General features: G+C 35.0%; 3 protein-coding genes across 3 annotated transcripts; 1 reads left to right on the top strand and 2 right to left on the bottom strand.

Moving 5' to 3' along the window:
- The first annotated feature begins 1,715 nt into the window (after positions 1 to 1,715).
- On the top strand, positions 1,716 to 5,728 carry PMR5 (Pmr5/Cas1p GDSL/SGNH-like acyl-esterase family protein (DUF828)). The gene is made up of 5 exons (XM_022054330.2): positions 1,716 to 2,339; positions 2,520 to 2,691; positions 3,233 to 3,411; positions 3,533 to 3,691; positions 5,248 to 5,728. The coding sequence occupies exons 1-5, from the start codon at positions 1,822 to 1,824 to the stop codon at positions 5,579 to 5,581; spliced, it is 1,362 nt and encodes a 453-aa protein (XP_021910022.1). The 5' UTR covers positions 1,716 to 1,821; the 3' UTR covers positions 5,582 to 5,728.
- Positions 5,729 to 6,673: 945 nt separating this feature from the next.
- Positions 6,674 to 8,845, bottom strand: LOC110823890 (large ribosomal subunit protein eL30-like). Its single transcript, XM_022054387.2, has 5 exons — positions 8,697 to 8,845; positions 8,509 to 8,614; positions 8,299 to 8,400; positions 7,026 to 7,094; positions 6,674 to 6,936 (listed from the first exon to the last, which is right to left on the bottom strand). The coding sequence occupies exons 1-5, from the start codon at positions 8,715 to 8,717 to the stop codon at positions 6,896 to 6,898; spliced, it is 339 nt and encodes a 112-aa protein (XP_021910079.1). The 5' UTR covers positions 8,718 to 8,845; the 3' UTR covers positions 6,674 to 6,895.
- A 662-nt stretch (positions 8,846 to 9,507) lies between these two features.
- LOC110823628 (asparagine synthetase [glutamine-hydrolyzing] 1) lies at positions 9,508 to 13,881 on the bottom strand. Its single transcript, XM_022054058.2, has 13 exons — positions 13,665 to 13,881; positions 12,735 to 12,873; positions 12,244 to 12,339; positions 12,002 to 12,143; positions 11,691 to 11,881; positions 11,422 to 11,583; positions 11,252 to 11,332; positions 10,944 to 11,165; positions 10,726 to 10,860; positions 10,544 to 10,624; positions 10,365 to 10,451; positions 10,111 to 10,218; positions 9,508 to 10,021 (listed from the first exon to the last, which is right to left on the bottom strand). The coding sequence occupies exons 1-13, from the start codon at positions 13,742 to 13,744 to the stop codon at positions 9,788 to 9,790; spliced, it is 1,758 nt and encodes a 585-aa protein (XP_021909750.1). The 5' UTR covers positions 13,745 to 13,881; the 3' UTR covers positions 9,508 to 9,787.
- Positions 13,882 to 14,866: the final 985 nt, after the last annotated feature.

The raw sequence follows: 14,866 nt of genomic DNA, 5'->3' as shown, positions 1-14,866 counted from the left end.
AAATAAATAAAAGGGAGATTTCAACTTCTCCTCTTATGCTTTTTCTTCAAAGTTTAGACATTATATTATTCGGTCTGAATCTTGAGAGGAATTTCATACGAACAAACGGAATGAATCATATTCATCATTATTCAATTATTCAATGATTTTTGAAATTTTGTTAAAAACACAAAAGTTATTTTTTAAAAGTTATAAATTTTAGTTCTTTCATTTAAATATATAATTTTTTTTTTACTCGTTTAATTACAAAAATACTTTTAAAATACAAAAACTATATCCAAATGTGGCTTCAAATACCCATTTAATTATAATCCCTATTTTGGATGACGCCGTTAGTTGAAGGACCCATCCAGCTATACAAATATTTAATCTTTGCTTGTGAAACCCAGACAAAAAAATAAATAAATAAATAAATTAAATTAAATTGCTTAAGAAAATAATAAGAATAATAAAGAGCAAAATTACTAAGGCTGCTGCCATTTAAAGCAGAATGCAACTGGGCAGACAACCCAATTTATACCATAAACCCAAAGGCTTACATCCAGCCCCTCGCTGGGGCACTCGCCAATTCAATGTCATTAACTAAGCCTTTGGTTTCATTTTTCTCTTATCAGAAAAAGAAAAATAATAATAATAATTTTACTAAATATAAATATTAATTAATTTTATTATCATTATTTGATTATAAAAGAAAATTAACTAAATAATTCATTATAAATATAATAAATTAAAAACACTATTTTACCTATTATGCTTTATTTTCTAAAATTGTCTGCTTGCAACTTACATTTTATTAAAAGATTTTTTTTTTTTTTTTTAATTTTTTAACTATAAAACCGCAATACATATGTATTGTAGATAATTTATTCGGTATCAAATAATTATATTTAAATGTACAATTTCGTAGGTGATTATTTTTTTTTAAAAAAAAAATTGAATTATTATATTTTAAAATTTAAAATATATACTTTTTAATTCAAACATAATATTTAAAAAGTTTAAAAAAATAATATGAGTTTGGACCAAAACCATTCATACAATGTTTACCAGTTCAAACTTGACCTGGCCCATCTTGGTTTTCAATTGTTTAAATAGAGAGGCAATCGATTTCTAATATTTTGTAATATATTTTCTCATATCTATAATAATATCAAATTTTCACCATTGTCATATGAAAACTATAAATTTATTAATTTTGTATTAGAAAAAAAAAAAAAAAAATAGGTATATATATATTGGCATGATAAATAAATAATTAAATTACAAGTTCCTGGCAGTCTCTACATGTAGATTGCGTCCAGTTGTGTATCTCCCAAATTGTTGTATTCACATGAAAAGAGTGAAGTAGATAAAAATCCTATTCTGTGGGTATGCAGGCGAAGGAAAGCAAAGAACAAGTGCTTTTTTTTTTTTTTTTTGCAATTACAAAGGCACCAAATCTTGCTTCTATTCTTCCTTCTCTGCTCTGCTTTTTCCAATCAACTTGTTCACTTTTTACCCTCATTCCTTTCTGTTTGGATTTCTCAGCAGATCAATAATTGGATTTCTCATACAGCTCTATTCAAATTAAAGACGGAACCAATTTTATTCCTGTTGTAAAAGTAGTTCATAATTACTTAATTAAACAATAAATCAATTCATTCTGAAATCTAACTTTTCATCTTAGAATCAAATGATCCAAATTCTATCTGGGTTTTCTTTTTTTTTTTTTTTCCTTTCTTTTCAATCTAGGAAAGTACAAAACCACTTGCACCAATTGGGAATCAAACAACATAAAGTCACCACCTTCACCGTCGGCCGCCATTGAAATCCAACCCTCACATGCACACAACACTTTTACACAACCATTTGCCTCACTTTCTTTCTGCCCTTTATATATTACACAACAAAAATACACGTCGTCTCTTCACTCACACACACACTCTCTCTCTCTCTTTCGCACCTTTTGTTTTTTTCTCCTTTGTTTCCTTTCCTTATAGGTTCCTTTACTGCACAATGGCATCCCATTTTTCCCAATCTCCATTCTACTTTTATGGTTCACGATTTGCCTTTCTTCTTCTTCTTCTTCTTCAGCTGAAGACACCTTATTCGGCTTTGATATTGAGCTTCAGGAACCACCATAACAACAATCATCACCATAACAGTAGACCTGGGTTCCGAGCTAACCAGAGCACCTGTGCATTGTTTGCAGGCACTTGGGTCCGCGATGATTCCTACCCACTTTACCAATCTTCTGCTTGCCCCATCATTGACCCTGAATTCAACTGTCAAATGTTCGGTCGACCTGATTCTGATTACCTCAAATATCGATGGCAGCCTCTCAATTGTGAGCTACCCAGGTAAGATTTCTAACTGTTTGTTAAAATGGCCAAAAGAGTTTTTCTTTTTTTGTTTTTGTTTTTGTTTTTTTTTTTTGTTTTTTGGGTGTTAGATGAGGCAGTGTGATGTGATGGTTGCAGCAATGTGATGAGTTATTGGACATTGTATGGCTGATTCTTGTTGTAGCAATTTCTTCCTAGGTTCAACGGGCTTGAGTTTCTGTTGAAAATGAAAGGGAAGACTGTGATGTTTGTGGGTGATTCGCTTGGGAGGAATCAATGGCAGTCGTTGATTTGCATGATTGCTACATCAGCACCAAGAACTCAGACCCAGATGATTAGAGGAGATCCTTTCTCCACTTTCAAGTTCCTGGTGAGTTTGATATGTTTGCAACACTAAAAACAGCAACTTTTCATTTTCTTAGTTCTTTGGTTTTATGGTTCTGATCTCATTTCTTCAAAAATTTCTTTTATTCTTCTTTTCTGGAACGGAGAAAAACAGTATTCTTTTCTTTGTTCCTTAAAAACAGAATCCATGGCACTCGGGTCACTTTACACCCAATAAATTGTTTAGATAAATGGAATGAATTTCTAAAAACATCGATCAAGAGACACCCTTCTTGTTAAGAAATTCAAATGCTAGTCAAAAAAGTGGTTCTCATCAAGGAGGCCATCATGTTTTACAGCGGTTAAAAAAATTGTAGCATACTATAATTTTATTGACTTTGAGGGACCCAAAACCAAAAGGCAAGCAAGTGATAGCACTAATTTTGCTTAAGTTGATGCCAACTGCAACACATTAAGGCTCATGTCCTCCAAACAAAAATAGTGGCCAGTGAAAGCCACGTCATGTCCTGTTGCTACCCAGAAAAAGTGAATCCCTAAATTGGGTTTGTTTTGGTTATATAATGCAGGACTACGGCGTTTCAGTGTCATTTTACAAAGCTCCATATCTGGTGGACATAGATGTGGTTCAAGGCAAGAGAGTTCTAAGGCTAGAGGAGATTTCTGGCAATGGCAATGCCTGGCGGAACGCTGATGTGCTGTTATTCAACACTGGTCACTGGTGGACACATAAAGGATCTCTCCAAGGGTTGGTTGTCTAAGCTCAGCTGCTTATAATGTCTTTTTCTTAATACCACTAGCACTAAAGCAAAATCTATTTATGTGGATAATTATTATATCTTTAAAGGTTTTAAGGTGGATATGGACAGGTGGGATCTAATGCAGTTAGATGGTAAATATTACCAAGACATGGACCGTCTGGTTGCTTTGGAGAAAGGACTAAGAACATGGGCTTATTGGGTTGATAACAACATTGACACAACCAGAACCACAGTTTTTTTCCAGTCTATTTCTCCTACACATTACAAGTAACTCTTCTCTCTCTCTCTCTCTCTCTCTCTCTCTCTCTCTCTCTCTCTCTCTCTCTCTCTCTCTCTCTCTCTCTCTCTCTCTATACACCCATGTGTCTATATATGTATATTTTATGTATCTTTCTCTCGAATAATTGGATGTAGTGAAACTGTAGATTATATTATTGGGTATTGGGGTGGTAAGGAGCTCAAGATAAGTAGCTTCAAGCACTAAAAATTCGGTCCAATCTGAGCTGTACATGGGGTTGCGGGTAGGGGTCATGATGGGGCCAACCACTGTTGAATCTGGTCCAAAATTTCTCCCAGCAGAATGTATTGCAAAGAAACTGGATAGGCTTAAATTGCTGAGGGGTTTAAAATAAAGAAGGTACCCTTTATTGCCACTTGCAATAGCTGTGCAGAATATCCAGACATGTGATAATCATGCCAGCAACATACAATTAAAATAACAAGACCCACATAAGCCTTGCACCTGCAGGTTTTGACCAGTAATTGGTGCATTTCTCATTTTAGTATAACAAAGTTTAGATCTTCCTCTGCATGTCTTAAAAAAGAGAATAAAGGGAAACTCACCAGCAGCATTTGCTTACAGGATCTTATAGGAATTGATCTTGTTTCCAAACATAGAAACTTGCAGATCTCGCTTGAAAATTTTGGAAAATTATACTCTAGATTATAGATCTTGTCTTCCTACCATGGAATCTTCTTTAGTATTTAACTCTTACATTTATTTGTTTTGTCACGTTGTTGAAATTGCATAGACAGTTAGCAATAGAACTTAACAACCAAGGCTTGCTTGAGATATTTTTTATTATTCAACTGAAAAATGAGGGAAAAGGTCAAATGTGAAGACAGAAGCCTCTTTCTTCTGTCCTGCACCACTTTTTTTAACTGCTTTCTTTTACAAGCTCGTGAAAAACTGCTGAAGAGAGAATAAAAGTAGAGCTCAAAATTTCTTGTCGGTGGCAACATTAAATTTCTTTTTTCAAAAAGGAGAAAGCCTCTTATGAAGATAATAATGAATCATGTACTGTTCCGGACAAAGACAAAGTAGTCTGCATGTTGCAGAGGACCACTGGCTTGGCCTCTTATAAAACCATTGCTTCACATATTCATTGAGGATTGGATGCCGTGTTTCCTGAAATCAATTTTAAAGAGTTGTTTTTGTTGGTCCATAATTCACGTGCTGAATAGAGGGTGGAAAATTCTTGTCTCAATGCCTATTGACAGTTTAGATCCAGTAAAAATAAGTTTTTTTAACTGACAATTATTGCATATGTTCTATGGTCGAGATCTGATTTCAGAAATCCAATGATAGTAGTAGGTAAAATATGTTGCATCCAGCATCATAGTTGAATCTTCATTAAGTTTAACGGTTAAAAAAGATGAAACTATCATACTTGAATGCATTAAAGTTTGATCTAGAAGGAGGTAGCTGTTTAGTTCTTAAAATTTGTGATGATGATTGTCAATCTTGGACAAGAAGTTGCTTGAGTTCCTACATCGTTAATCTGTCTAACCTGTGGTTACATTTGTGAAAATGACATTGACAGCCCAAGTGAATGGAGTGCTGGGGCAACAACAGCAACAACAAAGAACTGTTATGGAGAAACAGTACCCTTTAGTGGGACATCATACCCCGGAGCCTACCCTGATCAAATGAAAGTGATTAATGAGGTGATCAGTGGCATGAATTACCCTGCTTATTTACTGGACATAACCATGCTCTCTGAGCTAAGGAAAGATGGACACCCTTCTATTTACAGTGGTGACTTGAGCCCCGCACAGAGGGCAAACCCGGACCGTTCTGCCGATTGTAGCCATTGGTGTCTCCCTGGATTGCCTGACACCTGGAACCAATTACTTTACACTATTTTGCTCTATTGATCTCTTTGTATGAGTATCTGTTTCTTTTCTTCTATCTTTTCTTTCTTTCTTTTCTTATTGGTTACAGAAATTTAAGGAGAGAGGAGGGTCAAAATGGCACCTCCATTTCTTCTATTTATACCTTCAATCTGGCTAGGAGCAACCCTAGGCGTAGCTTTATGTTCTCTGTAAGTCTCCACCTCTTGTAACATATATATATTGTTTGGTGCCCGATGCAAGGAAATTGTTAACTGATATCTATGTTAGGATATTCTCATTATGGAATAGAGTGGTCAATATTTGTTCTATTTTTCTCGAGATCAAAATTCATTTTTTTATTATTGTTTCTTTTTCTGTTCTTGAAAAGATGAGGCCAGGGCATGAAAATCAGAAAAAATGTGCTTATACCATGACTCTCTGCTAGTGAAAACTAATCTCTTTTGAATGTTTATTCCCTTTTTGGTCATAAACCCTAATGGCAGAGGCTGTGATATTGTTGATCTACTTGCTCAAGACAAAGGGCGTTGGTATTCTACAAGGAATTAAATTGATTATTTTAGAAATTATTAATTTAGTACCAATTACAATAAAAATATATATATATATATATATCAATCTCCATACAAGGTCCAACTAATATTATGATGCATCATGAGTCATGACTACAGAATAATTAAAAAATACGGTAAAAACGAACATTTAGCTTTGTGTAGTAAAAAACTTGTAACGTCCCAGATAACAGTGTAGATAAATAATACATATCTTAATTTATGAAATCAATAAATTGTTATTGTCAAAAAATATTTAAACCAACCATACCCATCCTAAATTTACATATACCAGAATTACTTGATTTGCTAACCAGAAAGATTCCTAACTCCTCAAATAAAAGGCATCTCTTCAATAAGCTAATATTCTAAAACAAAGCACCATGCCCTATCAGATTTCTCAGCTAAACCAACCAAATACAAGATTTCTCCATCTCTAGCTTTAAATCACAACTCCAACCACACACCAGAAACTCACCACAAAACTAAACAGCATTGTTTTAAAAAAATAGAGAAAAGAAACATCAACCAAGCCAATCTTTGCTTATAAAAGAAATGAAAAAAATGACTCAAATATTTCTTCATTAAACCATGCCTCAAGATGACAAATTAATCATACACAACTTCCGAATATAAGAGTCTTGAAAGGGCTGAAAAATAAACTATGGAAGCAATAAGATACCAATATCTTAACAAAAGTAAGTCTCACACTTCTACTTGAACTAGAACAGAAGACCACAAGTTTATAATTCGCTTCTGAATTGTACTATAAGCCAAAATGAGTCAATCACTGGTCACCTGGCAGCGTCTTGATGATATCAGAATCACCTGAAAGAAAAGAAAGACATGAGAGCTATTAGCATACATGTCATGGCAATAACATTTTAATAACCATCATAGTAAATCATTCTGTGTACCTGGATCAATAATGCTCAGGCATGAGACTCGGAAGTACTTGCCGCACGCTGTACCCAGATCGACATTGTCTGAAACCAAAAAAGGCCAAAAACGACAAGGGAAAAGATAAAGAGAATAAGAAACCAGATCACAAAAGAATTGGCTCTATTGAATTATGTATCACGCCTGCGATTACATTGCTCTAGACCATTTCACATGTTTTTGTAATCTGAATACTGTATAACGCATTCAGGAAAAAAATAAATACTACCCTTGGCACTTTTACTGTATGTTCTGAACTTGATGACACAAACTTGATTTCACTCCACATAAAGCAGCAACATTATAGTAATATCTTGGTAAAAAACAACCTCAAAACAAAAACAGAGAATAGGAACTTCACTATTATAGTTTCTTTAATAAGAAAAACTGAAATGATAAATTTCAAAGTTCTAGTCCATCAATAAATTTTTAAGTCTTCTACCCTTAAAAACATAAAGATTTTACAAGCATAAGGATTAGGTGTTATGTTCACTAAATTTCATCCAAACGTTGTCCAATCACAAGTCTTAAAGAGTCGATAACTGCCACTCGAGCTTAACAACTAGCCAAGATATCCAGAAGGCATGAAACTATAAACACATAAACTAACTATTAATAAACATTCCAAAACTAGTTTAGAGATGCACATTTTGGAGAAGCATGAAAACTTTTTTTCTAAATTTTATTTTCTATGTTAATATATGTTAACACATAAAAACATGTGCAAAACGGGTCCCTGAAAATGGAGGAAATGATTAGAAAATGAAGAATACAAAAATGTAGAACGAGTCAGAAAATAACAAAAAAAACCACCTTTTTCCCCTCTAAATCAAATTGTTGTTTGAGTAAAAAAACACATTACCAAATATGCTCTTGTGCATAAATATCTTTAGATTTAGGAATGAAAAATAAAAAATGTTTTGATTACCAAAATGGAAACTCAATATTCTGTTTCTCTCAAATCTCAGCACTATAGAATGGGCTACCCAAAATATTCAAGAACGCATTCTACAAAGTCAACAGTGAAAGGGTATATAAAGTTTTAGCTTAAACCTAAACTCGTTCCTTAATCTCCGGTTCCAAAGAACGAAACAAACCCAAAAACACTTGCTATTCACATTATGACAAATGTTCAATCTCATGTTCCAGAGGATTTCACGGCATACAAAGCAACTCATCAACGAGAAATATAAAAAGAAAATTCAGAACCCATAAATAAAAAGGCTCCAAAATGAGAGAAACAGTACTTACTTCCATTGAAGTGGTGCACCCCAATCTTTGCGAGCATGGCATAGTACTCAATCTCAGACTTGCGCAGAGGTGGGCAATTGTTAGAGATAATAATCAACTTCCCTGCAATTAACCCATCAAATCTTCAGCTTCACAGTAAAGAAAGAAAAGAAAATGAAAGCACAGGGCACCTTAAAGGAGGCCAAAGAGAAGAGAAAAAAAAAAAGGTACCTTTTGAATTGCGAAGCGATTTAAGGACTGTCTTGTAACCAAGAGTGAATTTTCCACTCTTCATCACCAGAGCCAACCTGTTGTTGATGCTCTCATGGGTCTTCTTCTGCAATTATTAACAGACCATGTAAATATAATCAGCTTAAGCGAGATCTCAATGATAAAAGGACAGAGGGATAAGTGATTACTGTCTTCTTGGCGGAAACCATGGTCGCTTCCTATTCGTGAGAGACCAAGCCGAGGCTGCGAGAGAAGATGCAGGCTGAAGACTGGTGGCGATGAAGAAAAGGGCGAACTGCTAGGGTTTTTGAGGTTAGATGAGGGGGTTATATCGGTCTTTTTGGATCCGGTTTGATTTGATTACTTCATTCGACCCAATTTGAAACTACTGGGCCTAAGGCCTGATACTGTTGGGCCGGTTCGGGTGGACTAAAGCATGTAGGCTTCGGCCGGAAAATGTTGGGCCGTGGCGACGTGCCAGGTCCACTCGCTAAGACTTTATTTCTCTATTTATATATATAAATTTGACCATAAAATACAGAATTTATTGCTCTATTTATATTTTAATTATTTTATAAAGTTCACTGGATTTTAGATTCAACTGAGTTTATGAAATCTAAAATTAAATCTATAGTTCATTATTTCGAGGAATTTAAGTAAGAATATAATATAAATATTATAGAAATTTAAAAAATAAAATAATGTTCATACAGATTTTAAAGAAATTTTTTTTTTTTATAAGTAAAATTTACAGATCCTTCAAAATCCATATCTCATTTCAAATATACGAAATGCATACATTGATAAATTTATTACGTCAACTTATAGATATGATCAAAATAAAATTTTATTATTTATTTATTCCCAGTAATATTTATTTTTAAATTATTAAGTAAATTTATTAAACATAACCCTCCAACCACGTCTGTACAAGTAGTTTATAATTATTGATTAGAAATTTTTATTAAAATTTTGGTTGAATCACTGAACAAATAAATATAGAGATAAAGGAAATTTACTCATTCATTGATAAGTAAGTACAGAACTTAGAGAAAGCACATCAAAACCTTGTACTAAAACTACAAGGCAATGGCAGCAGGAACAACAGAGTTTCCAACCCACCCCCACATTTTTTCACTTCCTAAACATGTTCACAGCACCTAACATGAACTTACACAGCAACGGATCTAAAAGTTTTGGATTAAATCCATATATAAAATATATACCCTGAGTCAAATCAACAACTCTCACGCTTGCACAGAAGCACCCGGATCAATTTTTAGGTCTGTATAGCTACTCCTGGACTCACTTCCATGATCCGGGGAATGTCGTTGATGATGTTCGGACCCATGAGTCCTGAGGTCGCCTGATCATCATACGCTGAGAGATGGACTCCCAACGCAGCCCTACCAGAGGGGTCAAGATTGTTTTTCCAGGCAGCATCCCATTCTACAGCCTTTGCTGTGCTGCAGGCTACACTTGCTCCTCCGGGAACCGTCAGCCTGGCCGAATTCTGTGGAATCAAATGCCAAGACGATTGAATTAGATCCTGGACATAATCAAGGGAATTATATGTTTGTTTCTTGTAATCTTTGAGGTTACCTGAGGGAAAAACCTCTCAAAGATCATTCTATAATAGTAAGCCTCTTTTGTGGTTGGAGTGTTGTGAGGGAAGATGTTTGCAGCATTGGTCATCATCTTATCAGTCACCTGAGCAAGTCAAGAAAGTTGAGCATTATACATTTAGGTCCTTTAAAACTCTTGGATTGAACCCAGGATCATAAGTTTCCCTCGTGATTGCGGAATCTTAGAACTTAAAAACTGAAAATTTTTAAAAAGAATGAAGATATATATACATGTTGTGCAGCATGAGCCTTGAGGCCATCGATCCAGCTATACCCAACTCCATCACTGAATTGTTCTTTTTGCCTGTACAGAATATGCTGCAGAACATAAAACAAAGACTAAGTTACTTAAAGGATTTACTCAATGTGACCTATAAATATACAGACAGAGTGAAAGATGAAATTGACACCTTTGGCAGATATGGACGCTCTGCATCATCGAAGGCCCTCCTAAGAACCCATTTCTCAATCCGTCCTTCTTCTGGTTTAATCTGAAACAAAGTATATAACAATTAAGTTCAACAATTCCCAGAAAACAAGGTATCAAAAGAAACATTCCCAAAAATTTTTGTCTTGTTTCAACAAAGAATACCATTTTCCACTCAGGATCAATAGCCATGGCAGTGCTGATAAATTCTTTGTCCAAGAATGGGACTCTAGCCTCTAATCCCCAGGCTGATGTTGATTTGTTAGCTCTCAAGCAGTCATACTGATGAAGAGCCTTGATCTGCAAAACATTAACAGTCTTAGCATTATAATCCATCTCATTCGTAGGCAAAGAAGATGATATCCAAATTCAAGGTTCATTACCTTGCGGCATGTTTCGCGGTGGAATTCATCCTTGTTTGGTGCCTTGTGAAAGTAGAGATAACCCCCAAAAATCTCATCAGAGCCTTCCCCAGAAATAACCATCTTCACTCCTAAGGACTTGATCTTCCGAGACATAAGAAACATGGGAGTGCTTGCCCGGATTGTTGTCACATCGTAAGTTTCAATATGGTATATAACATCTTCGATGGCATCAATACCATCCTGCAGATTCCAAGCTCTAATCTATTAAAAATTTATAAATAAAAATAGGATTCTGAATTCTTGAAACAGAATTCTATTGTTAATACCTGAACAGTGAAGTGAAATTCATGGTGGACAGTACCCAAATAATCTGCAACTTCTTTTGCAGCCTTCAAATCTGGTGAACCCTGCTCAGAGAGAAAGACCAAGCACTAAATACAACTCCTGTAAAACTGTATTATGAATTAATGCATCTTCTTTAAAACTTGCAACGTACCTCAAGGCCAACGCAGAAGGAATGGAGCTGAGTTCCCCAATGCTTCGCAGCCTTTGTTCCAGACAAATGGCGAGCAGTGATTGAAGCAACTAACGAGGAATCCAAGCCTCCAGATAGAAGAACTCCGAAAGGCACATCAGTCATCAGCCTTTTGATCACAGCCTGCAAAAGCACACAGAAAAAAAGTTGCATCTTAACACATGAGCTATACATCCAATAACAAACACGAGAGTTTCTAATCCATCTGGGTTAGAATTTGTTAATCTTACATTTTCAAATGCTCGTCGAAGAGCAAGAGGATCGTATGGAGTTGATGGAATAGCCTCAGAGAACCACGGAGGATTGTACCATCTCCTGAGTCCTCCTGACTTGCTGGAGTACAAGTGACCCGGTGGGAAAAATTCAAAGTGTTCACAATCATCATTTAAACCTTTCAGTTCTGATGATATCCAAACTGAGCCTGTGTGAAACAAGAAGAAAACAATACATACAATCGGAAAAGTAAGAACAAACTTAACACAAACCTGTAAACACCTATGATTCATAAATGAGCCTAAATCAACGGATCAAGGAGGCCTACCATCTAAACCCCAGCCAATATACAGAGAAGTAATCCCGATGGCATCACGTGCAACAATGAAACTGTTGTCGCGGGTGTCCAGCAGCACGAAAGAGAACATGCCGTCCAACATGTCAATGAAGTCTTCTCCATACTCCTCGTACTATAGAAATAAGTCAAGAAAATAATCTCAATTCTATTGAATTAAAAAAAAAAACAACTCAAGAGTGATTCTTGTTTCTTTGGAAAAGAATTTGTCCTACCAGATGGGCTATAACATCGCAATCACTCCCAGTCCGAAACTTGTGATTGTGCAAGCGCTTCCTCAGTTCTTCATGGTTGTAAATCTCACCATTGACCTGGTTTTTCAATAAGGATATAAACCATCAAATGAAAATTTTCATTAGAGCTTTCAGAATTGCATGATCCAACTTTTTTGACTTGTACAAACAGGTTCTTGTTATTGTAACTTATACTTGTCATATACTGTAAACATATACAATATACTCGTACTTGGTGGATGCCGTAGTAACATTTACCTAATAGTGACAAAAAATTACAGAGATTTATCATCCCTGATTTCACGTCCTATTTAAACTAATATAACCTCATGACTGTCAATTAATCTTATTAGCTTTTGTATGGTTACGTTAATCATTCAATAATACTCTGCTTCGGTTGTATAGACCAGTATTTTCAACAGTAAAACGACGAATAAAATATACGATATACTCATAAAATAACATGGACCTACCGTGACAGCGACCGTCTTGTCTTCATTGAAAAGAGGCTGATCTCCAGAAGCAGGATCAATGATGGCAAGCCGTTGATGAGCCAAGTAAAAATCTCCATGCTGGTAGATTCCACTCCAGTCAGGGCCACGGTGCTTCAATCTGTTACCAACGTTTGAAAAAACAAATATATCAAATCAAACTTTACCCACAAAAGAAGCTCGCCGTAACTAATCATCTTATCATAGACCTCTTCGAATTATTGCTCCTCACATCACCATAATTAACATGGACCCAACATTTATTTAGTATTCAGGACACCAGTAACATGAGTCATTATTATACTAATAGAAAAAAAATCAGTTACAGCAATTTCACAAGTTTTATAAAGAAACTCAAGCATTGATCTGGTCTTTTATTCTTGAAAAATCTTCCAGAAAAGCTCTGTTCTGGGCACTATTCGACAATTATTAACATAAAAATTGGATCATCCCCTGCATGCATCCCAGGCTCTGTCATACAATTAGATGATCATCTCAAGGATATTCAGTACTTAAAAAAGAAACAGAGACAGAGTCTGTGAAAATGATTCAACGTACACTGCCTTATTAGAACAATATAATTTTTTTAAAAAAAAAAAAAGAAATATCAATCAATGTCACCCACAATTATTATGCTAATAATAATTGGATCAGTAATCGATTACTATTAGCCGACTCTTTGTACAGTCAAAACTCAAATAAATAAATTATGAACGGTTAATCAGAGATAAAACAGTATCAAATCTCAGCCAATAACAAAAGCACACTCGCTTTCTCCATTTAGACCTGCTTAACACTTCAGTTCTGTGCAAATTATTTAAACAGATAACATGCAGAAAAACAAGACTGATTAATTTGTTTCTCCAAAAACATAGCAAGAAAATAGTAAAGGTGAAAGTAAGAGAGATTTGCCTGCGGGAAAGCTCCAGAACGCGAACCCTCTTGGCCTGAGAGTCATCAGAACAACCCAGAACAGCAAGTATCCCACACATTTTCAATCAGATTGATTCAGGTAAGGAAAACCCAGAAATCAAAATCCCAACAATAGGAACCAAGAAAATGCTTTTGCTAAGCAAAAACAACAATGGCAGATTCATAAACCAGAGAAGAAAATGGAAGAAGGGAAGAAAAAAACCAATGAGCAAAACACACGGAGGAGGTGGTGGAGACGATGTCGGCAGACTGAAGGAATAAAAGTGCTCTACCAAATTTGCTGGGTCAAGATATTTATAGAGTAAATGGAACGGCGCCATGACGTCGCATATCTCTGGTTAGCGTACCGGTTACTGCTATTCCCGGTAACCATTCATGGACCACCCCCTACATTGGCGTCTCTGTTAAAGCCACGTGGCATCGCGATGCTCGTGTTACGATATACTCGACGTCCCGATTTTCACGGTGTCGTCAGGTCAGGGTTTATCCTCTGCGGTTTTTGTTGGTTTATTTTTATTTGATTTTTCTCTTTTGCTGAGTCACCAAGTATTTATTTTTTGGATTAAAATATTAATAAAATTTGTTGAAAATTATTGTACTGTTTTTGTAAACCGTACACGTGTCCTCTCGGGGGGAAGAGGGACCACGAAGTGATGTCTGCTTTTTAATTTCTTTTAAGATAAAAACTGTTGATTACGTGAGGTAAATTTTTTATACCAATTATTTACGTCCTCTTATTTTTTTTTATTACTTTTAAATTTCTTTTAATAATTTTTTAATTTGATATATTTTATGCGATTAAAATAGACTTTAAATTTATCTAATATTAATTGGTTTTCTAATTAAATCAGTTTTAGATTTTAGAAAAAAATCCAAAAACGTTAATTTATTATCTAAAAACATTTTTTTTAGTAAATTATTGTTTTGAAATCGGTAAATGGATAAGATTTATGTGGTAATAATTAAGGAATTGGTGTGCTTGGTTTGGGTAATAATTTAACTTAGTGTGTAACGTATGATGTTTGACCTCGAGGTATCTTAGCCGTCCATTCATAGGAGTCTTGTGGGTATCTACTTGTCGAGGTCACATGTGATCCGTCAAATCAACGAAAATAGAGTAACAAAATCCACAAACAGAATAAGATGATATACACGCTATATCCATGAAGAGAATATACTCT

Source organism: Carica papaya, chromosome 2, assembly GCF_054855325.1.
Source record: "Carica papaya isolate Zhongbai chromosome 2, ASM5485532v1, whole genome shotgun sequence".
In the NCBI taxonomy this organism is placed as follows: Eukaryota; Viridiplantae; Streptophyta; class Magnoliopsida; order Brassicales; family Caricaceae; genus Carica; species Carica papaya.
The sequence above is the reverse complement of the archived record's forward strand: the minus strand, read 5'-3'. Positions and strand labels throughout refer to the sequence as shown.